A 26,263-nucleotide genomic window follows, 5' to 3' on the forward strand; every position below is an offset into this window, starting at 1 on the left:
CGGTATGGATTGTATAAAGGTGACAGTATAGGCCAGCAACATTTTGAAAATTTCTTTCAAAATGGCATGTTTTGCACCATTTATATAAAATATGAAAAAAGAATAAGGTAAAAGTTTTGATAAACAGATTAATTTTTCAAAAGGAAACACACCATTAAACACACACTTTTTTTATAAGTGTTCAAAAGCCTAAAGTCCAGTCTGACTGTAATGTATTTCAAAGGCAAGGGTTCAAACACTCACTGTGCTTAAACTGCATTTTATATTTGTTGAAAGAAATATCATTCCAATATTGTTATATAGATATTTTACTTTATTGTATACATATTAGATACATATTAGATTTAAAAGGAATAAAAATCCTACTCTCTAGAACATGAGACAGTAAATAGAACAAAGATTGGCACTATTATATAAATGGAATTCATGAACATAAATAAGTAGTGATTTTTAACTATATTTATATTATGCAGTTTTAAAACTGTCTAATCTTTTACAATGACCAAATCCTTACTTGAAACTGTAGAGTTGATAAAGGATATATGCCACTTAAGTATTAGTTTGGAGACTTACAAAACAGTTTTACTGGTGGTATTTATGTGTGAGAGGAGTCCTACTACTGTGTATGATTATCATGTTTTAGGAGACATGATTTAATGGTGAAGTTTTTATATTAACATTACAAGGAAGAAATCAGTTTTAAGTTATTAGTTATTTTAGAAATACTAAACTAGAATGACATTTATGAAATAGTATATATTCCTTCTCTAATTCCATTTTAATGGTCTATATAAACTGTTATCAAACGAAGCGATGGGGTTAAAATTTTTTTAGTATTTTAGATAGTCAAGTTAAAAAAGGAACTTAAGAAAGGAACTCAGATTTAAAGTTCCAAAGACCCATCAGCTTTGGCACGTTTTCTTTCTTACCACAAATCATTTTCCCTTAGAAATGGAGTAGTTAACTATCCTTCTTATGACCTTGGCTATAATAAAAAGAAAGCGGTTAAGAGACCACAGATGCAGCCACCGGCACTGATGGAGAGTGGCAGTGAGCAGGTAGGGACACAGGAGACCGCAGAACTGGGCGACAGAGTGAGCTAACTCGGTCTTAACAAATCAACTATCTCAGAGAAAAACTTGGTCTGTTGAGATCAACAAGGCAGGATTAACTTTCTGCCGTGAATACTTAGGTACTTGGCAACTCCTGACCTAAAGGACATACAAAACCACAACCAACCAACCAGCCAACCACTCTTGGAATATAATATAACTCCATTCCTTATTAGAACTTCACTCCTCTTCTGTTGGGTCAGGTTCAGAGAACATTCCGCACAGGGCTGTGTTGGGGCGGCACACGAAAGCATCAGTTTCACAGCCCAACTCTGTTAACTGTTCCAGTGAAGACACGCAAGGATAATGGTCTTTTAACATATCTGGCAATTTAGAGGTCTTCTCTTGAAGACGTCGAGAACGTCTAACTGGTGTTAGAAACTTTAGCTCTTTATATGCTGAATTTGTTTCATCAAACTGCATCTTCTTTTTTACACTAAAAAAGAAAGACCCACAAAATTATTCCCATTTTCACTTCATATTTTTATACTAAATATTTATCCATGTGACTTGTCCTACAGAAAGAGGGCCTGCCAGCTCCCTGAAGTCAGGAACTTTTTCATTTCTCCCTTTGTTGTTTGTTACAACTTGTACACACTAGATACTTGAATACTAGATACTTGAATACCTATAGAATTGGCTAATTGCTCAATTCCAAAACCCACTGTTATTAGTAATACCCAGAAATTAAAGTTTTTCTTTTTTAAAATGGTAATATTTAGGAAAAAGCAAAGCAAGTACAGGTGAAATGTTCCAATCCCATTTTGTTTGAAATCTTTCTATTAACAAATAGTTCTAATCGGGAGCTTAAAGATTTCAAAATACCACATGCATGATCCCTAAGCATAAAAACAAGAGCACATTACATTTTAAAAGTTTACCTTTGCAAGTATGGTGTAGTAGACACATTATATTTAATTAAGCAACCTGCCCTAGTGTTTGTACTTGGGGTTTTAACATCACTGGTTGGGTCTTTTACTTTGTCATCTTGCTCTTTTTCACAGTCTTGAAACACATTTCTAGGAGGCTTGTTTTCCATTTCCAGTTTTCCTGATTCTAGATCAACACCTGTATCATCAGTATGGGCTTCTTGGATTTTTTCTTCGGCTGCACTAGTCTCCTCAATATTTTCTCCTACAGAGAGATTTATAGATGAAGCTTTTGTTTGAATATAAAGAATAAATTTAGAAGACAAGTTTTATTTACAGTTAGCTGAATTTGCAAAATCAAAGAACCACACTGCCATCTTGTAACCATTTACTTTTTCTAAGCAGATACTAACAATTATTTACCAAATACCTAATATTTCCTATGTGTCAGGGATTACAGAAATGAATACCAAAAGGAAATCATCCACACCCTTTAAGAAGTTCACATTCTGTGGAAGAGACATGCTTTAAAATAATTATGTGAAAAATGCTATACAGGAGGTTAAAAAAACAAAGGGTCACGAGAACCCATACAAAGAAATAACTGAATTTGCTTGAGGACAGGGAGATGGCAAAGGAAGGCTTCACAAATGACATTTACATGGGGTCTTGAAAAATGAGTACAAGACAGAAGGAAGACAATCTTGGTATGAAGCTTAAAAATGATCTACTAAGACAAAATTAAAGGGCCAGTGTGCTTAGAATATATAAATTTTAAAAAATTGCGGGATAATTGACATATAATATTTGTTTCAAGTATACAACATAATGATTTGATATTTGTATATATCGTGAAATGACGACAATACATTGTGAAATGATAACATCTGTCCCCATACAGAGTTACAAATCTTTTTTTCTTGTGATGAGGACTTCTAAAGTTTACTCTCTCAACAACTTTCAAATATGCAATACAGTGTTATTACTTCAGATACCACACTGTACTTTGCATCCCCAGGACTTACTTATTTTATAACTGGTAGTTTATATCTTTTGACCTCCCTTCACCCATTTCAGTGGGTTAGGCTGTTCTTAGACCTTCCTCTGCCTTTGGTTTGTGATACGGTCATGGTGGAGAGATCTGACAGGATGTGGTCCACTGGAGAAGGGAATGGCAGACCACTTCAGTATTCTTGCCTTGAGAACCCCATGAACAGTATGAAAAGGCAAAATGATAGGATACTGAAAGAGGAACTCCCCAGGTCAGTAGGTGCCCATTATGCTACTGGAGATCAGTGGAGAAATAACTCCAGAAAGAATGAAGGGATGGAGCCAAAGCAAAAACAATACCCAGCTGTGGATGTGACTGGTGATAGAAGCAAGGTCCGATGCTGTAAAGAGCAATATTGCATAGGAACCTGGAATGTCAGGTCCATGAATCAAGGCAAATTGGAAGTTGTCAAACAAGAGATGGCAAGAGTGAATGTCGACATTCTAGGAATCAGCAAACTAAAATGGACTGGAATGGGTGAATTTAACTCAGATGACCATTATATCTACTACTGCGGGCCGGAATCCCTCAGAAGAAATGGAGTAGCCATCATGGTCAACAAAAGAGTCCAAAATGCAGTACCTGGATGCAATCTCAAAAACGACAGAATGATCTCTGTCCGTTTCCAAGGCAAACCATTCAGTATCACAATAATCCAAGTCTATGCCCCAACCAGTAACGCTGAAGAAGCTGAAGTTGAACGGTTCTATGAAGACCTACAAGACCTTTTAGAACTAACACCCAAAAAAGATGTCCTTTTCATTATAGGGGACTGGAATGCAAAAGTAAGAAGTCAAGAAACACCTGGAGTAACAGGCAAATTTGGCCTTGGAATACGGAATGAAGCAGGGCAAAGACTAATAGAGTTTTGCCAAGAAAATGCACTGGTCATAACAAACACCCTCTTCCAACAACACAAGAGAAGACTCTATACATGGACATCACCAGATGGTCAACACCGAAATCAGATTGATTATATTCTTTGCAGCCAAAGATGGAGAAGCTCTATACAGTCAGCAAAAACAAGACCAGGAGCTGACTGTGGCACAGACAATGAACTCCTTATTGCCAAATTCAGACTTAAATTGAAAAAGTAGGGAAAACCACTAGATCATTCAGGTATGACCTAAATCAAATTGCTTATGATTATACAGTGGAAGTGAAAAATAGATTTAAGGGCCTAGATTTGATACACAGAGTGCCTGATAAGCTATGGAATGAGGTTCGTGACATTGTACAGGAGACAGGGATCAAGACCATCCCCACGGAAAAGAAATGCAAAAAAGCAAAATGGCTGTCTAGGGAGGCCTTACAAATAGCTGTGAAAAGAAGAGAAGCAAAAAGCAAAGGAGAAAAGGAAAGATATAAGCATCTGAATGCAGAGTTCCAAAGAATAGCAAGAAGAAATAAGAAAGCCTTCTTCAGCAATCAATGCAAAGAAATAGAGGAAAACAACAGAATGGGAAAGACTAGAGATCTCTTCAAGAAAATTAGAGATACCAAGGGAACATTTCATGCAAAGATGGGCTCGATAAAGGACAGAAATGGTATGGACCTAACAGAAGCAGAAGATATTAAGAAGAGATGGCAAGAATACACAGAAGAACTGTACAAAAAAGAGCTTCATGACCCAGATAATCACGATTGTGTGATCACTGACCTAGAGCCAGACATCCTGGAATGTGAAGTCAAGTGGGCCTTAGAAAGCATCACTATGAACAAAGCTAGTGGAGGTGATGGAATTCCAGTTGAGCTATTCCAAATCCTGAAAGATGATGCTGTGAAAGTGCTGCACTCAATATACCAGCAAATCTGGAAAACTCAGCAGTGGCCACAGGACTGGAAAAGGTCAGTTTTCATTCCAATCCCAAAGAAAGGCAATGCCAAAGAATGCTCCAAGTACCGCACAATTGCACTCATCTCACACGCTAGTAAAGTAATGCTCAAAATTCTCCAAGCCAGGCTTTAGCAATACGTGAACCGTGAACTTCCTGATGTTCAAGCTGGTTTTAGAAAAGGCAGAGGAACCAGAGATCAAATTGCCAACATCCACCGGATCATGGAAAAAGCAAGAGAGTTCCAGAAAAACATCTATTTCTGCTTTATTGACTATGCCAAAGCCTTTGACTGTGTGGATCACAATAAACTGTGGGAAATTCTGAAAGAGATGGGAATACCAGACCACCTGATCTACCTCTTGAGAAACCTATATGCAGGTCAGGAAGCAACAGTTAGAACTGGACATGGAACAACAGACTGGTTCCAAATAGGAAAAGGAGTACGTCAAGGCAGTATATTGTCACCCTGCTTATTTAACTTCTATGCAGAGTACATCATGAGAAACGCTGGACTGGAAGAAGCACAAGCTGGAATCAAGATTGCCGGGAGAAATATCAATAACCTCAGATATGCAGATGACACCACCCTTATGGCAGAAAGTGAAGAGGAACTCAAAAGCCTCTTGATGAAAGTGAAAGAGGAGAGTGAAAAAGTTGGCTTAAAGCTCAACGTTCAGAAAATGAAGATCATGGCATCCGGTCCCATCACTTCATGGGAAATAGATGGGGAAACAGTGGAAACGGTGTCAGACTTTATTTTTTTGGGCTCCAAAATCACTGCAGATGGTGACTGCAGCCATGAAATTAAAAGACGCTTACTCCTTGGAAGCAAAGTTATGACCAACCTAGATAGCATATTCAAAAGCAGAGACATTACCTTGCCAACAAAGGTTTGTCTAGTCAAGGCTATGGTTTTTCCTGTGGTCATGTATGGATGTAAGAGTTGGATTGTAAAGAAGGCTGAGTGCTGAAGAATTGATGCTTTTGAACTGTGGGGTTGGAGAAGACTCTTGAGAGTCCCTTGGACTGCAAGGAGATCCAACCAGTCCATTCTGAAGGAGATCAACCCTAGGATTTCTTTGGAAGGACTGATGCTAAAGCTGAAACTCCAGTACTTTGGCCACCTCATGGGAAGAGTTGACTCATTGGAAAAGACTCTGATGCTGGGAGGGATTGGGGGTAGGAGGAGAAGGGGACAACAGAGGATGAGATGGCTGGATGGCATCACTGACTCGATGGACGTGAGTCTGGGTGAACTCCGGGAGTTGGTGATGGACAGGGAGGCCTGGCATGCTGAGATTCATGGGGTTGCAAAGAGTTGGACACAACTAAGCGACTGAACTGAACTGAGTCTTTCCTGGTTTTTCCTTCTGTCACCCTGATCATTCCCTCTTACGTGTGGTTGTATTAGTTGCTCAGTCGTGTCTGATTCTTTGCGACCCCACAGACTGTAGCTTGTCAGACTCCTCTGTCCATGGGATTCTCCAGACAAGAATACTGGAGTGAGTTGTCATTCCTTCTCCAGGGGATCTTCCTGACCCAAGGATCAAACCCAGGTCTCTGCACGGCAGGCAGATTCTTTACCATCTGAGCCACCAGGGAAGCCCATTCCCTCTTAAGCTCCTTCATGATGAGATCATATTCATTTCCTGTATGTCCCACTGGTACTTATTAACAGCAATCATAAATAGAAATATTCTCTGTTGAACTAAAAAATCTTTATAGAGGTCATTTAGTCAAAAAAGTGAAAGTCATGTCCAACTCTTTGCAACCCCATGGACTGTAACCTGCCAGGCTTCTGTCCATGGGATTCTCCAGGCAAGAATACTGGAGTGGGTTGCCATTCCCAACTCCAGGAGACCTTCCTGACCAAGACAGGAAAAGGAAAAGGCTTAGAGAGGTAAGGTAACTTTCACAGATACATGGTAACGATTGAACAAGATCTCCTAGTTAAGAATTATTTATACTACATAGAGTCAATGAATTTCAGAGGTAAGTCAACAGAAGTATGAGGAAAGAACCAACTTAAATATTAAAAAAAGTTTAAAAAGATAAAAATAATTCAGCAAAGAAATTTAAAATTAAATCACAATTTACCTGAAGGAAACAAAAGAAACTAACTTACCAAATTTAAGTTTTTCTTGACTCTTCCTTGTCAGAATGTCAACAATTGTATGTCGCATCTCTTCGATGGGCTTAATTTTATTTTAATCAAGAAAGCAGACCCATATAAGTTTTATATTCTCAGACATTAACTAGGTTATCCAAGTTGAAAATATTAAAACCAGTGATTACATATTTTAAAAGAAAGCAATGGTTCTTAGACCATTTTTCTCAGAATTCTTGCTACTCAAGTTGAAAAACATAACTGTCTTTTCCAAATAAAAATGAACTTAAAGAAAAGGAAGAAAGTGAAGTTGCTCAGTCGTGTCCGACTCTTTGTGACCCCATGGACTGTAGCCCACCAGGCTTCTCTGTCCATGGGATTCTCCAGGCAAGAACACTGGAGTGGGTTGCCATTTCCTTCTCCAGGGGATCTTCCGGACCCAGGGATTGAACCCAGGTCTCCCACATTGCAGGCAGATGCTTTACCCTCTGAGCCACCAGGGTTAAGGGATAGAATTTTATCAGTTTAAAAAATTTCTGTTAATTTTTCTTAAGCCTATGGTAACTATTACTGCTTGCTTGACAGAAACAAAATGAACGAACAAGTAGCAAATTAAGACTATTAATATCTATCAAAGAGCTGATTATATTTTTTACTCTAAATTTGTATTACTTTATTCCTTTTCTCCTACATTCCAGCCCATGGTTATATTTTTGTTTCACATGCTATTAAATGCATCTTTGAAGAGTTCAAGGTAGATTAGTCTAACATTTCATTTATTCAAAAATTCAGCAGCTCAGTAACCATGCATTAAACGTCATATAGTGTAAGTACTTACTACATTCCCTTGAAGCACAGTGCCTGCTAATGGAGTATATTCAAAGTATGGTACAAAAGGGAAGCTCAGGGTCACAGTCTTAATTCTTGAATTTGGTCCTAAAGGACTCACCCCTCAGGTGTTCAGTTTTCTTGTCCAGTTTTGATCCCTGTTCCCCAACTTCTGCTCTGGTCTCACTTCTCTTTACTGCTTTCTCTATGAATGCCTGGCTCTAGTTTTGCATCTTAGCTATACTGTCATAAGCACCATTAAGCAACGTCCCTTCTGGCTCAATGTAGTAGGGACCTAACATTCTCTTCCAGGTAAAGTTCGGTGGAATATAATTATCCTTCAGCAAAGTGCCTTACATATTTAGAGAGAATACCTGCTGAATATATGATATTTTAATTCAGGTGAAAGATCAGATAGTATTTGTTGGCTTTGCTGATACTAAAGGATATAGACCTTTCTTAAGGAAAGGCTGAAAAAGAAAAGTTTTTAAAAACTCTGTTTGTAAACAATTTCCAAGAATGCACTTCTGAGAAACTTAGCCAGAAGGAAATACATTTAGGAATATCTGCCCATAAAAACAAAAAAAACAACTAAATAAAAACTCAAGATATGACTTATTCTATAGCCCAGGGCTTTTTTGTAGCAGCACAATGGGAAGAGGTAACAGATACAATATTAAACCACTGCTAATAATGTCAGACAAATTAGTTTATTGCCATTTTCTATATGTGACTGGACCAAACATATGGCATGTAAATGTGAGTCCATAAAGATAGACTTGTAAAGTGAGAGTTCTCTGGTCAGAGAGCTTGCTAACATTTTAAAAGGTAATTTAATTCCATTTGCTTTCTATTAAATAAATACTTTTTAATACTGAAAATTCAGTCTTTCAGTAGATTTCTCCACTAGAGGATGTCCAAAATGACATGTTGTGGTAAACTATTTCTCATATCACATTTTAGGAAACACATATTTCAGCTTATATCCATTTTCTAAGGTCTGACTATCCCTAGTACATGAGCAAGCTTTAGAAGGGTGAGAAACAGCATCTATAATATGTAATTCTGTGGTCTTTAAACATTCATTATTGCCACATAAATAAGCAAAATTGTATCAAGTTATATGGTGATGTGTTCCAAAATAATTCTGAATTATTTACACTGAAATAATAATGACCCGTAAGTTATCATCTCACCTGAGCTCCTGACAGAATGGCCTTCTCATAGATTGCGATAATACTTTCAATAGGACTTGTGAGTGATTCAATATGTGCAAGGCATATCCAATATTTAACAAGCTTTTTGGCATCTGGAATATTTTTAATCAGGTCATTTAATGTAACTAATACTTCTTCTTTTGGACACCCCTAAAACAGCAAGAAATAAAGTGAGTGATGCTGTTTAGTCTACAAACTATGAACAATTAAGTAAGCCTACTACAATCAGGATCAGTGGTAAAGAGAAAAAAAGGGTGGTAGAAAATTATTCATAAAATAGTCACCATTGTTTTCCTTACTCCAAACTTATTCTGAATAGTTAGCAAGAAGTAGATCAGTCAAGAGTCAGAAAAATGAAACCCTAGTTGAGAAAAAATTAGTAAACAAAACGGCTAACACGCTGCTCAGTCTTCACGTTTGCCCTCGTGCGTGTAATGGAGTACATCTGTTGGTGTGTGCACGCATATACACTTTTCCCGCCTCTGCCTGGTCTCAGTTGTGGCTTGCAGGCTCTTCTCATTGCAGCAAGTGGGATCCAGTTCCCTGACCAGAGATGGAACCCAGGTTCTCTGCCATTGGGAGCGCAGAGTCCTAGCCACTGGACCACCAGGGGAGTCCCTATTTGTTATTACTTTACTTATAATTTTTTAACCTACCAAATGCTTATGGAACCAGCTCACTAGTTTTTTTTTTCCCCTAATTATCTTTGTCAGGTTTTAATAGTAAGATTAAAAAAATGAATCTGTAATGGCTTATGTAATTAACAGCTATATACAAGTAAGTAGTAGGGCAGAAAATTCCACAGTATCAATAAAAAACCCCAGTAGAGTAGATAGGAATAGAATCAGTTTCCCTGACCATAATTTTCACTGGCTGTCAGAACTACAAAAAGTTTAAAGATATTCATAAAGACTAGAGAAAAGGTTTTAAATCACACTCTGTATTCATCAGTCTTGCTGTGTTTAGACACTAGTGAGTGACCAAAGCAAGATTAAGGAGACATCAGGAGAAAAAAATACACACACACACACTCCAAAGTTGATTATCATACCCATAGGATTCTGGTCCAAATCATTAAATTCTACAGTTCAAGACCATGTTGGTTTAGATTAATGGGATTTGGTTTGCAAATATTTTAGTTAAATTTAATCTGTGATAATAATTTGTGTTGCTAGTCTTTGGTACAGTGTAGAATGAGTAGAAAAAATAATTTGTAAATACATTGATTGAATGTAAAAAACAGAAGTATCAGAGCAAATACCCAGCCCCAGCCTACTCTATAATAATATCTTAGAGAAATACAATATTTATAAACTCAATGGAAAAAAAATCTAAGTATCCCTTTGATTCATTTATAGGAACTCAATTAGAATGTAGCCCATTAAAGGCTAAAGAGAAACAATCTCACAATTAAGTCTCCATAACACCGCTGACACATTAATTGGTCATAAAAGACTGATGATATAATTTAATGAGATAACACTGATGAAGGTAATTTGTAAGCTATAAACTTAATTTGTAAGCTATTAAGTTATAAGCTATAAAGCTGTAAACAAATATAAGATAAAGACTCTACCTCATTAATCAGGTTCAGGCATTCAGAAAATGTCTTGTTTACTTTTTCAGTAAACAGTCGTTGCTCATCTTCTTCTGCCATGGTAGTCCAGAAGGATCCAACAGGTTGTTCATTTTGTGTTTCGGGCTCAGGCCGGGTAACTGCTGAGCTCGGAGGCCGTTTCAGAATTCTTCCTTTGCCAGCTTTCCACTCACTCAGACGAGCTCTACAGTCAGAAGCAGCATATAAACATTACTGTGACACTGAGGACAGAATTCTGTCAAACACAGCGAAAGCTGAACAACACTTCCAGTCTTTAATTCTACACTAGTGGCACATGTATGGTTCACCTGTTTGAAGATAAACAGGGAACATATCAATGTTAACTATATGCACAAAGACCTCAAGAATGCATTTTTAAATGGAGAGGTTATAAAACATTTCCCAATTTCATTAACCATTTTAACTCTGATTACATAAAACAACCTAATTAAACATGTTTTGGTTTGGTTTTAGTCGCTAAGTCATATCTGACTGTTTTGCGACCCCATGGACTGTAGCCCACTGGGCTCCTCTGTCCATGGGATTATCCGGGCAAGAATATTGGAGTGGGTTGCCATTTCCTTCTGCAGGGTTTCTTCCCGACCCAGGGATCAAACCTGTGTCTTCTGCATTGCAGGTGGATTCTTTACCACTGAGCCACCAGGGAAGCCCAATTAAACATACTCAAGCATATGTATACTTAGGATATACTGTTCCACAATATAAATAGGCTTAGACTGATCTACACATGAAGAGAATCCATGTACAAAAAACTTGAATACTCTAATATCAAGGAAATGATAAGCTGAATTCACAAATGAGACTCTACTGAAAATTGAGCTAATAAAATTACATCTACTTACTTTCTCTCCTCCGCAGTTTCTTTGGGCTGAGTCCATCTACTGTCAACAGCTGCTTTCACCGTAGTGTGGCTGCGCTGGCCAGCGCTTTTTGACTTTTCTATCAGTTTAGTGTTAGAAGATGAAGCAGGCCTGGCTACCATTCCAGCTGCCATGCTTTTTGATAGTGTCTTATCTCCTTTTATGTCCTGCGAAGAACTGGTCTTGATGTCAGACAAAACTGTATTTAACTCTTTCTCTCGAGGCCCTTTCCGAACTGTGACATTGGCAGACATCCTGCTGTTGCCGGGTTTCATGGCGTCCTGGGCTTTATTGTGCTGACTTCTAATAGGAGGTCGCACAAGGTGTCGGATCTGAGATGTAGTGCTCGCAAATTTAGTGGTAGACGTCATATGTGAGGCTCTATCACTTTTCACTGTTATGCTGCTGACGTCTCCAGGCTGAGGCTTTGTGGCTTTAGAGACAGTCGCTGGAAGTTTCTTGGTTGTTGCAGAACTCTCATCTTTGACTTGCAGTGGTTTTCTAAAGGAATTAATCTTAGACTGAACAATTTGGCCACGATATGCTCCAAGCACAGGTTTCTTGGGCACGTTAGCATCATGCTTTGGTTTTTCTGTAATCACTGGTTTTTTTTTACTGTTGTTTTTGAGGTGAAATGTTTGGCTTAATGTTCTATGTTGACTTTGGGGGTCATCTTTAACTGGTAACAATGGCAGAGTTTGATTATTATCCTCAGAATTAGGTGGATCCGTGGCTAGAGTTGAATTGGTTAATTCATTAGAAGGTTTTAAAGGAATACAGTTTTTTTCCACTGTTAAATTATTTTTGATCCCGGTAGGTCTACCAACATTCTCTTTATCAGCCTAAAAGAGTTATTTAAGACAAATCAGTATTTTAGAATTCCTTTCTTTCAGAAAGAGTTTAGGGAAAAAATACCTTCTTTAGGGATGAGGAAAAAGGGATGGAGAGCTACTCCATATCTTACCATTTTTGTCTTTATTTTCAGAACTTTTTTCCCTTCTTGGATCTGGCCTTCAGATGTCCTGACTCTCTGATCTCCATCACTTAAAAAAAAAAAAAAGAAAATCCACATGCTTTTAGATAATGCTTCCTTTTTTGGGGGAGGTATAAGATCATGTAACCACTCTCAGACTTGGTAGTTCTAAACTGAGACAAGAACTGAGCTGAGATTGACTTGTTCTAAGCAAAACTTTTCTTTATTGTAGGGTGATTTAAAGCGTAAACAACATGGCTAGGGAAAGTAAAGATATTTTCTTATAGGATCTTAAACCCTGCCATAATCTCATTCTAAACCATTCTCTAGTTGTTCAAACGAGTCTTCAAAAATCTTTGTTAAGCAACACTTTCTTTGGTTAGTTTTAAGTATCTGGTACCAGACTTTCCTTGAAAAAAATTATTTTGAAACAGCTCTCCCAAAAGAAAACCAAAAATTTTCAAACATACAATTTATTAATTAATGTGGATTTTAGTTTCTAGATGGCATTGCATTTAGACTATACATCCCAAGCAAAAGGTTCTTCAAGAATTAAACCTAGGAACAAGATGGCGGATGAGTAGGTGGACGTGGAGTCTCTCTCTCTCCATGGATACATCAGGAATACACCTTCAGACACAGAAGTGCATGCAGAACACCAGCTGAGAGCAGACAGGAGGACCTGACCAGCGTAAAAGAATATACAGACCCACGCAAAACTCAGTAGAATGAAGGAACTAGAGGGAAAAACAGGAGTGTTAGTTAGGACTGAGCCTGACCTAGGCGGGTGGGGGAACTGAAGCAGGGGTCTGATCCCCACACTGGGGCAACTGTCTGAGTCAGAGGAGAAACATTTAAGGCTGAGAGTGAAACAGCTGATCTGTGGCAGTCTAAATGGAATGAGACTCAGACAGTCCTTGCTGCAGCCATACATACCCCAGACAGGGCCGTAGATGCCCTGGAAGGCACAGCGGCTGGGAGCTGGAGTTTAGGGATTGTGGAGCAATCCCAGGGTGAGGGTTGCTGTTGACTGTAGAGAGATGGGTTGAGGGGATATGAGGGAGGAGACTATGGTGGGAAATGTCTGTGGAGGAAAGCCAGGCAGCCATGGAAGCAGGGCGACACTGCTGAGTCACATGTAGGGGGTGGAGCCATCACCATAGCCTCTCTCCCCCCACACACCAGAATCCACAGCAGAACAGAGAGGCTGGCCCATCAAACACCGGAGGCACTGAACTACAGACTAGGACCCCACCCAGGGTGCCCCTTTAAGTGCCTGGCGTACCGGTCTATAGAGTAGGGCCCCAGCCAGGGGGGCCCCTCTATGTGCCTGATGCACCAAACAACAGAGAAGGACCCCAGGCAAGGGAGCCCTCTAAGTGCCTGAAGGAGCGGAGCTATAGAGAAAGACTGGCCAAAGAGGCCTTCTGATTGCCAGCTACAAGAGGCTTGAGAAAAGACTCTGGTAGGGCCATAACTCCTGCAACAGAGGTAGTCCATGTCGCTGCACACTTGGCACCACCAGGGTCCCCACAAGTCAAGCAGCTGCGCCACCTTCACGCTCAACTCTTACGGGGGCAGAGCTGCCACAGGCAAAAAAAGCCTTGCGTCTTTGTGCACAGGGTTGCTTTGGTAGTGTCCAACTCTGCGACTCTGTAGACTGTGGCCTTCCAGGCTTCTCTGTCACGGAGGGGTTCTCCAGGCAAGAATACTGGAGTGTATTGGCCAGTGTGGGTGGCCATACCCTTCTAGAGCACGATATTCCCTGCTGCCCTCGCTGCCAACTCCCGAGTACCTGGTGCTGCCAGAACCCCTGTGACCCATGCACCACCTCCACACCTGGCCCTCACAGGGGCAAACCCAAGTCCTCCAGGGCAGCCTCAGGAGCAAACCCCAGTGGACGACCCACATGCAGAGGTGGAAATAAAACCACAATTAAAACCCAGGGGCAATGCGGCTAAGGAAGAAGGCCCAAAACCTCCCACCAGCTGTACAAGCGGCAGATTAAATCCACAGGATCAACTATGTAGACTCTATCTACGGAATATATAAAAGGTCATTAAGAGCTCCCACAAAAGAAAACGTACTAGTTCTGATAGCTGTGGGCATTGGAGGCAAAAACACAGAGGAGTAAGACCAGGTTAGAGTCTGAGCCCACAGCAGGTGCAGGGATCAGCGCAGTGTTGGAGGGCATCCTAGGGAGGCGAGGCGGACTGTGACTCCCAGCGAGAGAAAGGACTCTGACAGCAGTGACTCAAGAAAAACATTTATTATTCTTATGTTTTGACTTGTTCTGTAGATTCTTTTGTATTTCTTTTTTCTTTTCTTCCCCCTGTGTTATAGTTGTCGATTTTATTGGCACTATGAAATCTAATTAAGCTTTTGAGCTTTTTTTTTTCTTTTTCTTCTCAGTCACATTTTTTATTGCTGTGTAAACCTCTGCCTGTACATTGGGCTTTTGCAGTTCTGGGGAGTTTCCTTTTTTTTTTCTTTTCTCTTTTTAAAACTTCTTAAACCTATTATTATTTTTCCTACATTTATTCCTTTATTGGCTTTTCCTATTGTTTTTTCTTCTTGCAGTTAATCTTTAATGTATATAAATCTTCTTTATCTACCTCTGTTTAGCCTTGCATATCTATTCTTTCTTTTCCTCTCAACATATTTGTTAGTTTTATTTTCATTGCTTTATTCCCCAATTGGCACCTTGCTTTAGTTTTGTTTTCCAGTTTGTTCTTTAGATAGTTAGTTTTGTTCTGGTAGAGATAATTTTTGGTTTCCTTTGTCTGCCGGGTCAATCTGTTGTACTTTTTGTTGGACTGTTTTCATTTTGCTTATGGGTGTTTATGTGTATATTCAGCCACACTTTTTATTTTTATTATTGTTATAAACCTCTGCCTTTGCATTGGACTTTTGCAATTCTGTTGAGTTATGCTTTTTTTCTTTCTTTTTTTTTTTTTTTATAATTTTAACTTAAATTTTTTAAACCTATTATTTTTTTCTACATTTATTCCTTTGTTTGCCTTTCCTACTGTTCTTTCCTGTTGCAATTAATCTTTAATACATATAAATCTTCCGCATATACCTCTATTTAACTTTGCATACCTATTCTTTCTTTTCTTTCCTCTCAACATATTTGTTAGTTTTGTTTTCATTGCTTTATTACCCACTTGACACCTTGCTTTAGTTTTGGTTTCCAGTTTGTGCTTTACTTAGTTTTATTCTTAACTGGTAAATATAATTTTTTATTTCCTTTGTTCTCTGGGTCAATCTATTGTACTTTACTTTTGTTGGACTATTTTGACTTTGCTCATGGGTATACATGTATATTCCATTATTTTAATTATTATTTGACTGACTTTGTAACTGCCATTTGTCTGGAGTTCATCTTTGGTCCCTCGTTTTTGGATATTTGTTTTAATCTCACTTAATGCCATAACAAACCATTTGTAGAAGCTTTGATCCTGACCAGAGATCAAGCCTTGAGCCTTTAGAGTGGGAACACTGACCCCAAGACCCTAGACTACCAGAGAACTAACCTTCAGTTCAGTTCAGTCGCTCAGTCGTGTCTGACTCTTTGCGACCCCATGAATCACAGCACACCAGGCCTCCCTGTCCATCACCAACTCCTGGAGTTCACTCAGACTCATGTCCATCGAGTTGGTGATGCCATCCAGCCATCTCATCCTCTGTCGTACCCTTCTCCTCCTGCCCCCAATCCCTCCCAGCATCAGAGTCTTTTCCAATGAGTCAACTTTTCACACGAGGTGGCGAAAGTACTGGAGTTTCAGCTTTAGCATCATTCCTTCCAAAGAACACCCAGGGCTGATCTCCTTTCTTCAGTTCAGTTCAGTTCAGTCGCTCAGTCGTGTCCAACTCTAGTATCAGATAGTGAGAACTCACACAAAGGAAACCACTTGAATACAATTCCCGGCATCACCCAACCAACAGTAGCACACTGTGCAGGAGGCCTCATCTAAACAACAAACAAAACAAAAATACAAACCCAATCATCAGCAGACAGGATTACCACCTCACTCAGCCTTGCCCATCAGAGGAAAAACAAAGACTCAGCACAAATCTCACCCTATAAGAAGCTTACACAAACCACTGGACCAACCTTAGGAGGGCAGAAATCAAAAGGAAGAAAGAATTCAACCCTGAAGCCTGGGAAAAGGAGACCTCAAACACAATAAGTTAAAAAAAAATAATGAAAAGGCAGAGAAATACTACACAAATAAAAGAACAAACTAGAAACACATTAGTCCAAATAAATTAAGAGGAGATAGGCAAGCTACCTGAAAAAGAATTCAGAATAATGATAATAAAGATGATCAAAAAACAAAATGGAGAAAATGCAAAAATCAATTAACAAAGACCTAGAAGAATTAAAGAATAAACATACAAACAACACAATTAATGAAATTTAAAATACTCTAGAAGGAATAATAGCAGAAGAACGAATCAGTGAGCTAGAAGATAAAATGGTGGAAATAACTTCTGAAAAGAACTGATATTCTCAGAGACATCTGGGACAATATCAAACGTACCAACAATTCAAAGAATTATATGGGTCCCAGAAGAAGAGAAAAAGAAAGGGTATGAGAAAATTTTTGAAGAGATTATAGTTGAAAATTTCCCCAACATGGAAAAAGAAATAGTCAATCAAGTCCAAGAGGCATAAAGAGTCTCATACAGGATAAACCCAAGGAGGAATATGCCAAGACACTCACTAATTAAACTAACAAAGACTAAACACAAAGAAAGAATATTAAAAGCAGCAAGGGAGAAGCAACAAGTAACATACAAGGGAAACCCCATACATTTAACAGCTGATCTTTCAGCAGAAACTGTGCAGGCCAGAAGGGAATGGCAGGATATATTTAAAGTACTGAAAGGGAAAAAGAAAAATCTACAACCAAGATTACTGTATCTGGCAAAGATCTCATTCAAAATTGATGGAGAAATAAAAAGTTTCTCAGACAAGCAAAAGTTAAAGAATTCAGTACCACCAAACCAGCTTTACAACAAATGTTAAAGGGGCTTATGTAGTCAAGAAATACAAGAAAAAGAAAAAGATCTACAAAATCAACCCCAAACAATTAAGCAAATGGCAATAGGGACATATGTATCAATAATTACTTTAAATGTAAATGGATTAAATGCTCCAACCAAAAGACACAGACTGGCTGAATGGATACAAAAACAAGACCCATACAAATGCTGTCTACAAGAAACCCACTTCAGACCTAAAGACACATATAGACTGAAAGTGAGAGGATGGGAAAATATATTCCATGCAAATGGGAAGCAAAAGAAAGCTGGAGTAGCAATCCTCATATCAGACAAAACAGACTTTAAAATAAAGAAGATTACAAGAAATAAGGAAGGACACTGCATAATGATCAAAGGATCAATCCAAAAGGAAGACATAACAATTGTAAATATCTATGCACCCAACATAGGAGCACGTCAGTACATAAGACAAACACTAATAGACACAAAAGGAGAAATGGACAGTAACACAATAATAGTAGGAGACTTCCCACTCACACCAATGGAGAGATCATCAAAACAGAAAATTAATAAGAAAACAGAAGTCTTAAATGATACATAAGATGAGATGGATCTCATTAATATCTTCAGGACATTCCATCCAAATGCAGAAGAATACACCTTCTTCTCAAGTGCACATGCAACATTCTCCAGAATAGACCACGTTTTGGGTCACAAATCAAACCTCAATAAATTTAAGAAAACTGAAGTCGTAGCAAGCATCTTCTCCAATCACAATGCTATGAGACTAGATATCAATTACAAGAAAAAAACTGTAAGAAACACAAACACATGGAGCCTAAACAACACGTTTCTAAATAACCAACAGGTTCCTGAAGAAATCAAAAAATTTCTAGAAACAAATGACAATGAAAACACAAATCAAAACCTATGGGAGCAGCTTTTGCTGAAGTTCTAAGAGGGAAGTTTATAGCAATACAATCCTACCTCAAGAAACAAGAAAAACATTGAATAGACAACCTAACTTTACACCTAAAACAACTGGAAAAATAAGAACAAAAACCCCCAAAAATTAGTAGAAGGAAAGAAACATAAAGATCTGAGCAGAAATAAATGAAAAAGAAATGAAAGAAACAATAGTAAAGATTAATAAAACTAAAAGCTGGTTCTTTGAGAAAATAAACAAAATTGACAAACCTTTAGCCAGACTCATCAAGAAAAAAAGAGAAGAATCAAATCAACACATTAGAAATGAAAAAGGAGAGGTTAAAACAGACAATGCAGAAATACAAAGGATTATAAGAGACTATTATGAACAACAATATGGCAATAAAATGGATAACCTGGAAGAAATGGACAGATTCTTAGAAAAGTTCAATCTTCAGGACTGAACCAGGAAGAAATAGAAATTATGAACAACCCAATTACAAGCACTGAAATTGAGGCTGTGATAAAAAATCTTCCAAAAAACAAAAGCCCAGGATCAGATGGCTTCACAGGAGAATTCTATCAAACATTTTGAGACAAGCTAATGCCTATCCTTCCAAACTCTTGCAAAACATTGCAGAGGAAGGAACACTTCCAAACTCAATTCTATGAGGCCACCATCACCCTGAAAACCAAAACCAGACAAAGACAACGCAAAAAAAGAAAACTACAGGCCAATATCACTGATGAACACAGATGCACAAATCCGCAGCAAAACTTCAGCAAACAGAATTCAGCAACACATCAAAAAGCTCATACCCCATGAGCAAGTTGGGTTTATTCCAGGAATGCAAGGATTCTTCAATATACGCAAATCAAACAATGTGATATACCATATTAACAAACTGAAAGATAAAAACCATATGATAATCTCAATAGATGCAGAAAAAGCCTTTGAAAAAATTCAGCACCCATTTATGGTTAAAACTCTTCAAAAAAATGGGCATAGAAGGAACCTACCTCAACATAGTAAAGGCCATACATGATTAGCCTACAGCAAGCATTATTCTCAATGATGAAAAACTGAAAGCATTGCCCCTAAGATCAGGAACAAGACAAGGGTGTCCACTTTCACCACTATTATTGAACATAGTTTGGAAGTCCTAGCTACAGCAATCAGAGAAGAAAAAGAAATAAAAGGAATCCAGATCAGAAAAGAAGAAGTAAAGCTCTCACTGTTTACAGAAGACATGATACTATACATAGAAAACCCTAAAGATAGTATCAGAAAATTACTAGAGCTAATCAGTGAATTTAGCAAAGTTGCAGGATACAAAATCGATACAAAGAAGTGACTTGCATTTCTATATACTAACAGTGAAAAATCAGACAGAGAAATTAAGGAATCGATCCCAATCACCATTGCAACAAAAAGAATTAAATATCTAGGAATAAACTTACATAAGGAGACAAAAGAACTGTACACAGAAAATTATAAGACACTGATGAAAGAAATCCAAGATGACATAAGCAGATGGAGAGATACTCCATGTTCCTGGGTAGGAAGAATAAATATTGTGAAAATGACTATACTACCAAATGCAATCTACAGATTCAGTGTGATTCCTATCAAATTACCAATGGCATTTTCCACAGAACTAGAACAAAACATTTCACAATTCATATGGAAACACAAAAGACCCTGAATAGCTGAAGTAGTCTTGAGAAAGAAGAATGAAGCTGGAGGAATCAACCTTCCTGACTTCAGATTATACTACAAAGCTACAGTCATCAAGACTGTATGGGACTGGCACAAAAACAGAAATATAGACAAAATGGAACAAGATAGAAAGCCCAGAAATAAACCCATGCACCTGTGGGTACCTTATTTTTGACAAAGGAGGCAAGAATACACAGTGGGGAAAGACAACCTCTTCAGTAAATGGTGCTGGGAAAACTGGACAGCTACACGTCAAAGAATAAAATTAGAACACTTCCTAACACCATACACAAAGATAAACTCAAAATGGATTAAAGACCTAAATCCAAGACCAGAAACTATAAAACTTTTAGAGGAAAATGTAGAATACTTGATGACATAAATCAAAGCAAGATCCTCTATAACCCACCTCCTAGGGTAAAGGAAATAAAAACAAAAGTAAACAAGTGGGACCTCATTAAACTTAAAAGCTTTTGCACAGCAAAGGAAACTATAAGCAAGGTGAAAAGACAACCCTCAGAATGGGAGAAAATAAAAGTAAATGAAACAACTGACAAAGGATTAATTTCCAAAATATACAAGCAGCTCATATAACTCAATACCAGAAAAACAAACAACTCAATCAAAAAGTGGGAAAAAGACCTAAACAGACATTTCTCCAAAGAAGACATACAGATGGCTAATAGACACATGAAAAGATGCTCAACATCGCTCATTATTAGAGAAATGCAAATCAAAACCACAACCTCAGACCAGTCAGAATGGCCATCATCAAAAAGTCTACAAACAATAAATACTGGAAAGGGTGTGGAGAAAAGGGAATGCTCTTGCACTGTTGGTGGGAATGTAAATTGATACAGCCACTATGGAAGACAGTATGGAGACTCCTTAAAAAACTATGAATAAAACCACTATATGACCCAGCAATCCCACTCCTGGCATACACCCTGAGGCAACCAAAATTGAAAAAGACACATGTATCCCACTGTTCACTGCAGCACTATATACAATAGCTAGAACATGGTGGCAACCTAGATGTCTATCAACAGATGAATGGATAAAGAAGTTGTGGTACATATACACAATGGAATATTCAAAGTTCAGTTCAGTCGCTCAGTCGTGTCCAACTCTTTGCGATCCCATGAATCGCAGCACGCCAGGCCTCCCTGTCCATCACCAACTCCCGGAGTTCACTCAGACTCACGTCCATCGACTCAGTGATGCCATCCAGCCATCTCATCCTCTGTCGTCCCCTTCTCCTCCTGCCCCCAATCCCTCCCAGAATCAGAGTTTTCCAATGAGTCAACTCTTCGCATGAGGTGGCCAAAGTATTGGAGTTTCAGCTTCAGCATCAGTCCTTCCAATGAACACCCAGGACTGATCTCCTTCAGAATGGATCGGTTGGATCTCCTTGCAGTCCAAGGGACTCTCAAGAGTCTTCTCCAACAACACAGTTCAAAAGCATCAATTCTTCGGCGCTCAGCCTTTTTCACAGTCCAACTCTCACATCCATACATGACTACTGGAAAAACCATAGCGTTGACTAGACGGACCTTTGTTGGCAAAGTAATGTCTCTACTTTTCAATATGCTATCTAGGTTGGTTATAACTTTCCTTCCAAGGAGTAAGCATTTTTTAATTTCATGGCTGCAGTCACCATCTGCAGTGATTTTGGAGCCCCCCAAAATAAAGTCTGACACTGTTTCCACTGTTTCCCCATCATTACTTAGCCATAAAATGGAACGCATTTGAGTCAGTTCTGATAAGGTGGATGAACCTAGAACCTATTATACAGAGTGAAGTGAGTCAGAAAGAGAAAGATAAGTATCATATTCCAATGCACGTATACAGAATCTAGAAAAATGGTACTGAAGAATTTATTTACAGGGCAGCAACGGGACTTCCCTAGTGGCTCAGAGGCTAAAACGTCTGCCTGCAATGCGGGAGACCCGGGTTCAATCCCTGGGTTGGGAAGAGCCCCTGGAGAAGGAAATGGCAACCCACTCCAGTATTCTTGCCTGGAGAATCCCATGGACGGAGGAGCCTGGTGGGCTATAGTCCACGGGGTCGCAAAGAGTAGGACACAACTGACCGACTTCACTAACGGAGACATAGAGAATAGACTTATGGACACAGGGAGAGGAGAGGAGAAGAGAGGGTTAGATGTATGGAAAGAATAACATGGAAACTTATATTAGCATATGTAAACAGCCAATGGAAATTTGCTGTATGGCTCAGGAAACTCAAACAGGGGCTCTGTATCAACCTAGAGGGGTGGGATGCAGAGGGAGACGGGAGGGAGGTTTCAAAAGGTAAGGGATATATGTGTACCTATGGCTGATTCATGTTGAGGTCTGACAGAAAACAACAAAATTCTATAAAGCAATTACTCTTCAATTTAAAAAAAAAAAAGAAGAAGAATTAAACCCAAACTTCTTTTTACAGAGATAGGCTAGTTAGTACAGGCCATGAGACCCTCTTAGCAAGTGATTTCGTATTCTGTGAACAAAGTGGGGAAAAAAGGGTCAGTTGGACATGCCTTTGATTCTAAGTCAGATTTCAACTTCATAGATACAAAAATGTGAACAAAATGTATATTTTAGGGTCAACAGACTTTGAGAGCTCTATAGTTTAGAATGTTCTTCCCGTTGTGTATAAGAGTACTCTAAACCCCATAACCCAGTTGGATCCCTTATTTAAATAAGTACTTGAGAGTCACAGTCACATTTGAATTAATGTTCTTTCTCTGCTTTCCCTCTATTAATTTCATTCCACCTCAAAGTCTTAAATAAATACCATCTACACACTGACAACTTGCAAGTTTTTATCTCTAGTCCAATTCTCACCCCCGGAACTTCAGACACATCACTGTTTGGCATCTCCACTTAGATGTCTTCTTGCTACCTCAAACTTATCATGGTCAAACAGAGCTCTGGATTCTCCCACTCTTCCCTCACGCTTCCCATCTCAATATACAGGATCACCATCCACCCAGTTATTCAAATCAAAAGTCTAGGATCATCTTTTTGTCTTGAACAAAAAAATTGGGATTTGTAAAGAAAATGTTTATTCTAAAGTAAAGAAACTATATGCAAGTCAGGAAGAAACAGAACTGGACATGGAACCACAGACTGGTTCCAAATAGGAAAAGGAGTACGTCAAGGCAGTATATTGTCACCCTGCTTATTTAACTTCTATGCAGAGTCCATCATGAGAAACGCTAGGCTGGAAGAAACACAAGCTGGAATCAAGATTGCCAGGAAAAATATCAATAACCTCAGATATGCAGATGACACCACTCTTATGGCAGAAAGTGAAGAGGAACTAAAAAGCCTCTTGATGAAAGTGAAAGAGGAGAGTGAAAAAGTTGGCTTAAAGCTCAACATTCTGAAAACTAAGATCATGGCATCTGGTCCCATCACTTCATGGGAAATAGATGGGGAAACAGTGGAAACAGTGTCAGACTATTTTTCTGGGCTCCAAAATCACTGCAGATGGTGACTGCAGCCATGAAATTAAAAGACACTTACGCTTTGGAAGGAAAGTTATGACCAACCTAGATAGCATATTGAAAAGCAGAGACATTACTTTGCCAACAAAGGTCCGTCTAGTCAAGGCTATGGTTTTTCCAGTGGTCATGTATGGATGTGAGAGTTGGACTGTGAAGAAAGCTAAGCGCCGAAGAATTGATACTTTTGAACTGTGGTGTTGGAGAAGACTCTTGAGAGTCCCTTGGACTGCAAGGAGATCCAATCAGTCCATTCTAAAGGAGATCAGTCCTGGGTGTTCATTGGAAGGACTGATGCTGAAGCTGAAACTCCAATACTTTGGCCACCTCATGCGAAGAGTTGACTCATTGGAAAAGACTCTGATGCTGGGAGGGATTGGGGGCAGAAGTAGAAGGGGATGACAGAGGATGAGATGGCTAGATGGCATCACTGACTCGACGGACGTGAGTTTGAGTGAACTCCGGGAGTTGGTGATAGACAGGGAGGCCTGGCGTGCTGTGATTCATGGGGTCACAAAAAGTCGGACACGACTGAGCAACTGAACTGAAAGAAACTAATTAATGTAAAAAATATATATTTTTTAATTTTTATTTGGGAACAATGCCAAACTTATATAAAGTTGCAAAATTATAAATAATTTAAAGAATATGCATATATTCTTTACCCAGATTTGCCTGTTAACATTTTATCTCATTTGCAATATCATTTGCACTCTTCCTGAACGTATCTATGTGTAGAATATATACAACTTTTTACCTGAACCTTTCAAGTTAAGTTATATACATGATGGCTCTTTACCACTAAATGATTTGATGTTTATTTCCTAAAAACAGGAATTTTATATACTCACAGAACAGTTATCAAATTCATAAGTTTACTTTGATTTACCACCTTATTGTTCACAGTTGAAAACTGAGCTAATAATGTCCTTCACAGTATTTCCTTTTCCACTATCAAACACAGTATAAGGGTCAGGTATTGAACTTAGCTGTCATATCTCTTTAGCCTCCTTTAACCTGGATATTCAGGATCATCTCTGACTCTATTTTTTCTTTTATATCCCACAGCTAATCCATCACCAAGTCCTGCCAGCTCTATCTCCTAAATATAAGCAGAAGTTTCCACCCTGGAGAAGGGTATGAAGCATTCATCAAGACAAACTATATCAATAAATACAGTACCTATTATAAAGAAATGCAAATTAAAATACTGGATTAAATAAAATGTTATTAAAATTCATTTTCTTTAAAAAATGTGGCCACTAGAAAATTTTAAATTACACATGTGGCTCACATTACATCTTTACTGGACAGCTCTAATTTGACAAATGTGAATTGAAAAAAATTTGACCTCACCTGAGTAACATCTGATTTTCCTGTTTGCATGCAAAGGAAGTTTTTCTTTTTAACAGATGCTCCTTGAGTTTTTGTCTTCTTTGCTCTAAATAACAAAAGAGCTACAGGTCAGCATCAGCTACAATAACACCAAATAAAATACTGATTTAACTTCGAAAAATATTCTACTTGAGATCACATACTGTCTATAACCGAAAATTTCCCATTTCAATACTGCCTTTGAGAAATAATAATATTTTTAAATGACTGTTACTATACCTGGTCCCCATAACCACTCTGTACAAGAATAACATTCCCTACTGTCCGAAAGTGAAGTCTGGAGAGCATCACTGTCGACATACAGTTCCCGAAAGCCAAGTTTCAAGAGCTAAATGGTAGAGATGAGACACCTGACTCCAAGTTCTAATTTACCAGAAGTGGGTGAGAATTTGTTTTCCCATCCATAGGCCAAGAAACAGCTATTATTTCTGAAGACCCGGACAACCCGGACAACAGATTTCTCTGAACTCGAAGGGAACATGCGTTCAATCTGAAGCATCAAACGCGCACACCCTTCTCTGCAGAAAAGAACTCCCGACTCCGGAGGTGGGAGGGGCCTGCGCAGGCGCAGCTCACCCGGGCGGGCGCGGCCCCGCCCCCGCGGGCCCGGAGCCCTGCACACTCGCTCCTACCTCGCCCCCGGCTAAACGGATTCTCTCACCTGAGGCGCGTCTCCCCCCGCCAGCGTGTCTCGACCGCACGCAAGGCGTTCAATCCGTACACTAACACCACACAGCGGGCACCACTCCGATTGTCCCGTTCATAAACGCCGAGAACGCGGCCGCGAGAGGCCAAGCGCCCCGTGCGGGCTTCTCACACAACCGTACCGGGGTTGGGGGCGGGGGAAGCCGGTCTGCGGCCCCGCGGCCCTGACGGCCTTGCCCGAGCCATCCCGCGCCCGCGGGCGCCCCGGCCCCTCAGGCAAACGATCCACCGTCCGGCTCGCGCCACTCCCGCCACCGCGGGCCTCACCTCTGAATGCGGACTGGGTCCTCTGACTCGGGTTCAGCTGCAGGTCCTGGGGGATGGCTGGGGTGCTCATCACAGCTCGGGGAAGCAGGGTACGCGTCTCTGGCGTAAACTTCCTCGGGACGCCGCTGCTCTTCTCTGCCTCTGGGCGCGCGGGCTCTGCCTTAGACAGCGCGGCCGCCCATTGGTGCTCGGCGTGAATTGAACGAGCCAATGGGCATAGAGGGGCGGGGCCTGAGCTACGGTTGCAGAGGCGGG

General features: G+C 39.4%; 1 protein-coding gene across 1 annotated transcript; it reads right to left on the reverse strand.

The window, feature by feature from the left end:
* Window positions 1–245: 245 nt before the first annotated feature.
* On the reverse strand, window positions 246–26,165 carry CKAP2 (cytoskeleton associated protein 2). The gene is made up of 9 exons (XM_014479599.2): window positions 26,009–26,165; window positions 24,998–25,082; window positions 12,465–12,543; window positions 11,483–12,342; window positions 10,599–10,803; window positions 9,002–9,172; window positions 6,996–7,065; window positions 1,994–2,246; window positions 246–1,548 (listed from the first exon to the last, which is right to left on the reverse strand). The coding sequence occupies exons 1-9, from the start codon at window positions 26,076–26,078 to the stop codon at window positions 1,293–1,295; spliced, it is 2,049 nt and encodes a 682-aa protein (XP_014335085.2). The 5' UTR covers window positions 26,079–26,165; the 3' UTR covers window positions 246–1,292.
* Window positions 26,166–26,263: the final 98 nt, after the last annotated feature.

This window comes from Bos mutus, chromosome 12 (genome assembly GCF_027580195.1).
Source record: "Bos mutus isolate GX-2022 chromosome 12, NWIPB_WYAK_1.1, whole genome shotgun sequence".
Taxonomy (NCBI): Eukaryota; Metazoa; Chordata; class Mammalia; order Artiodactyla; family Bovidae; genus Bos; species Bos mutus.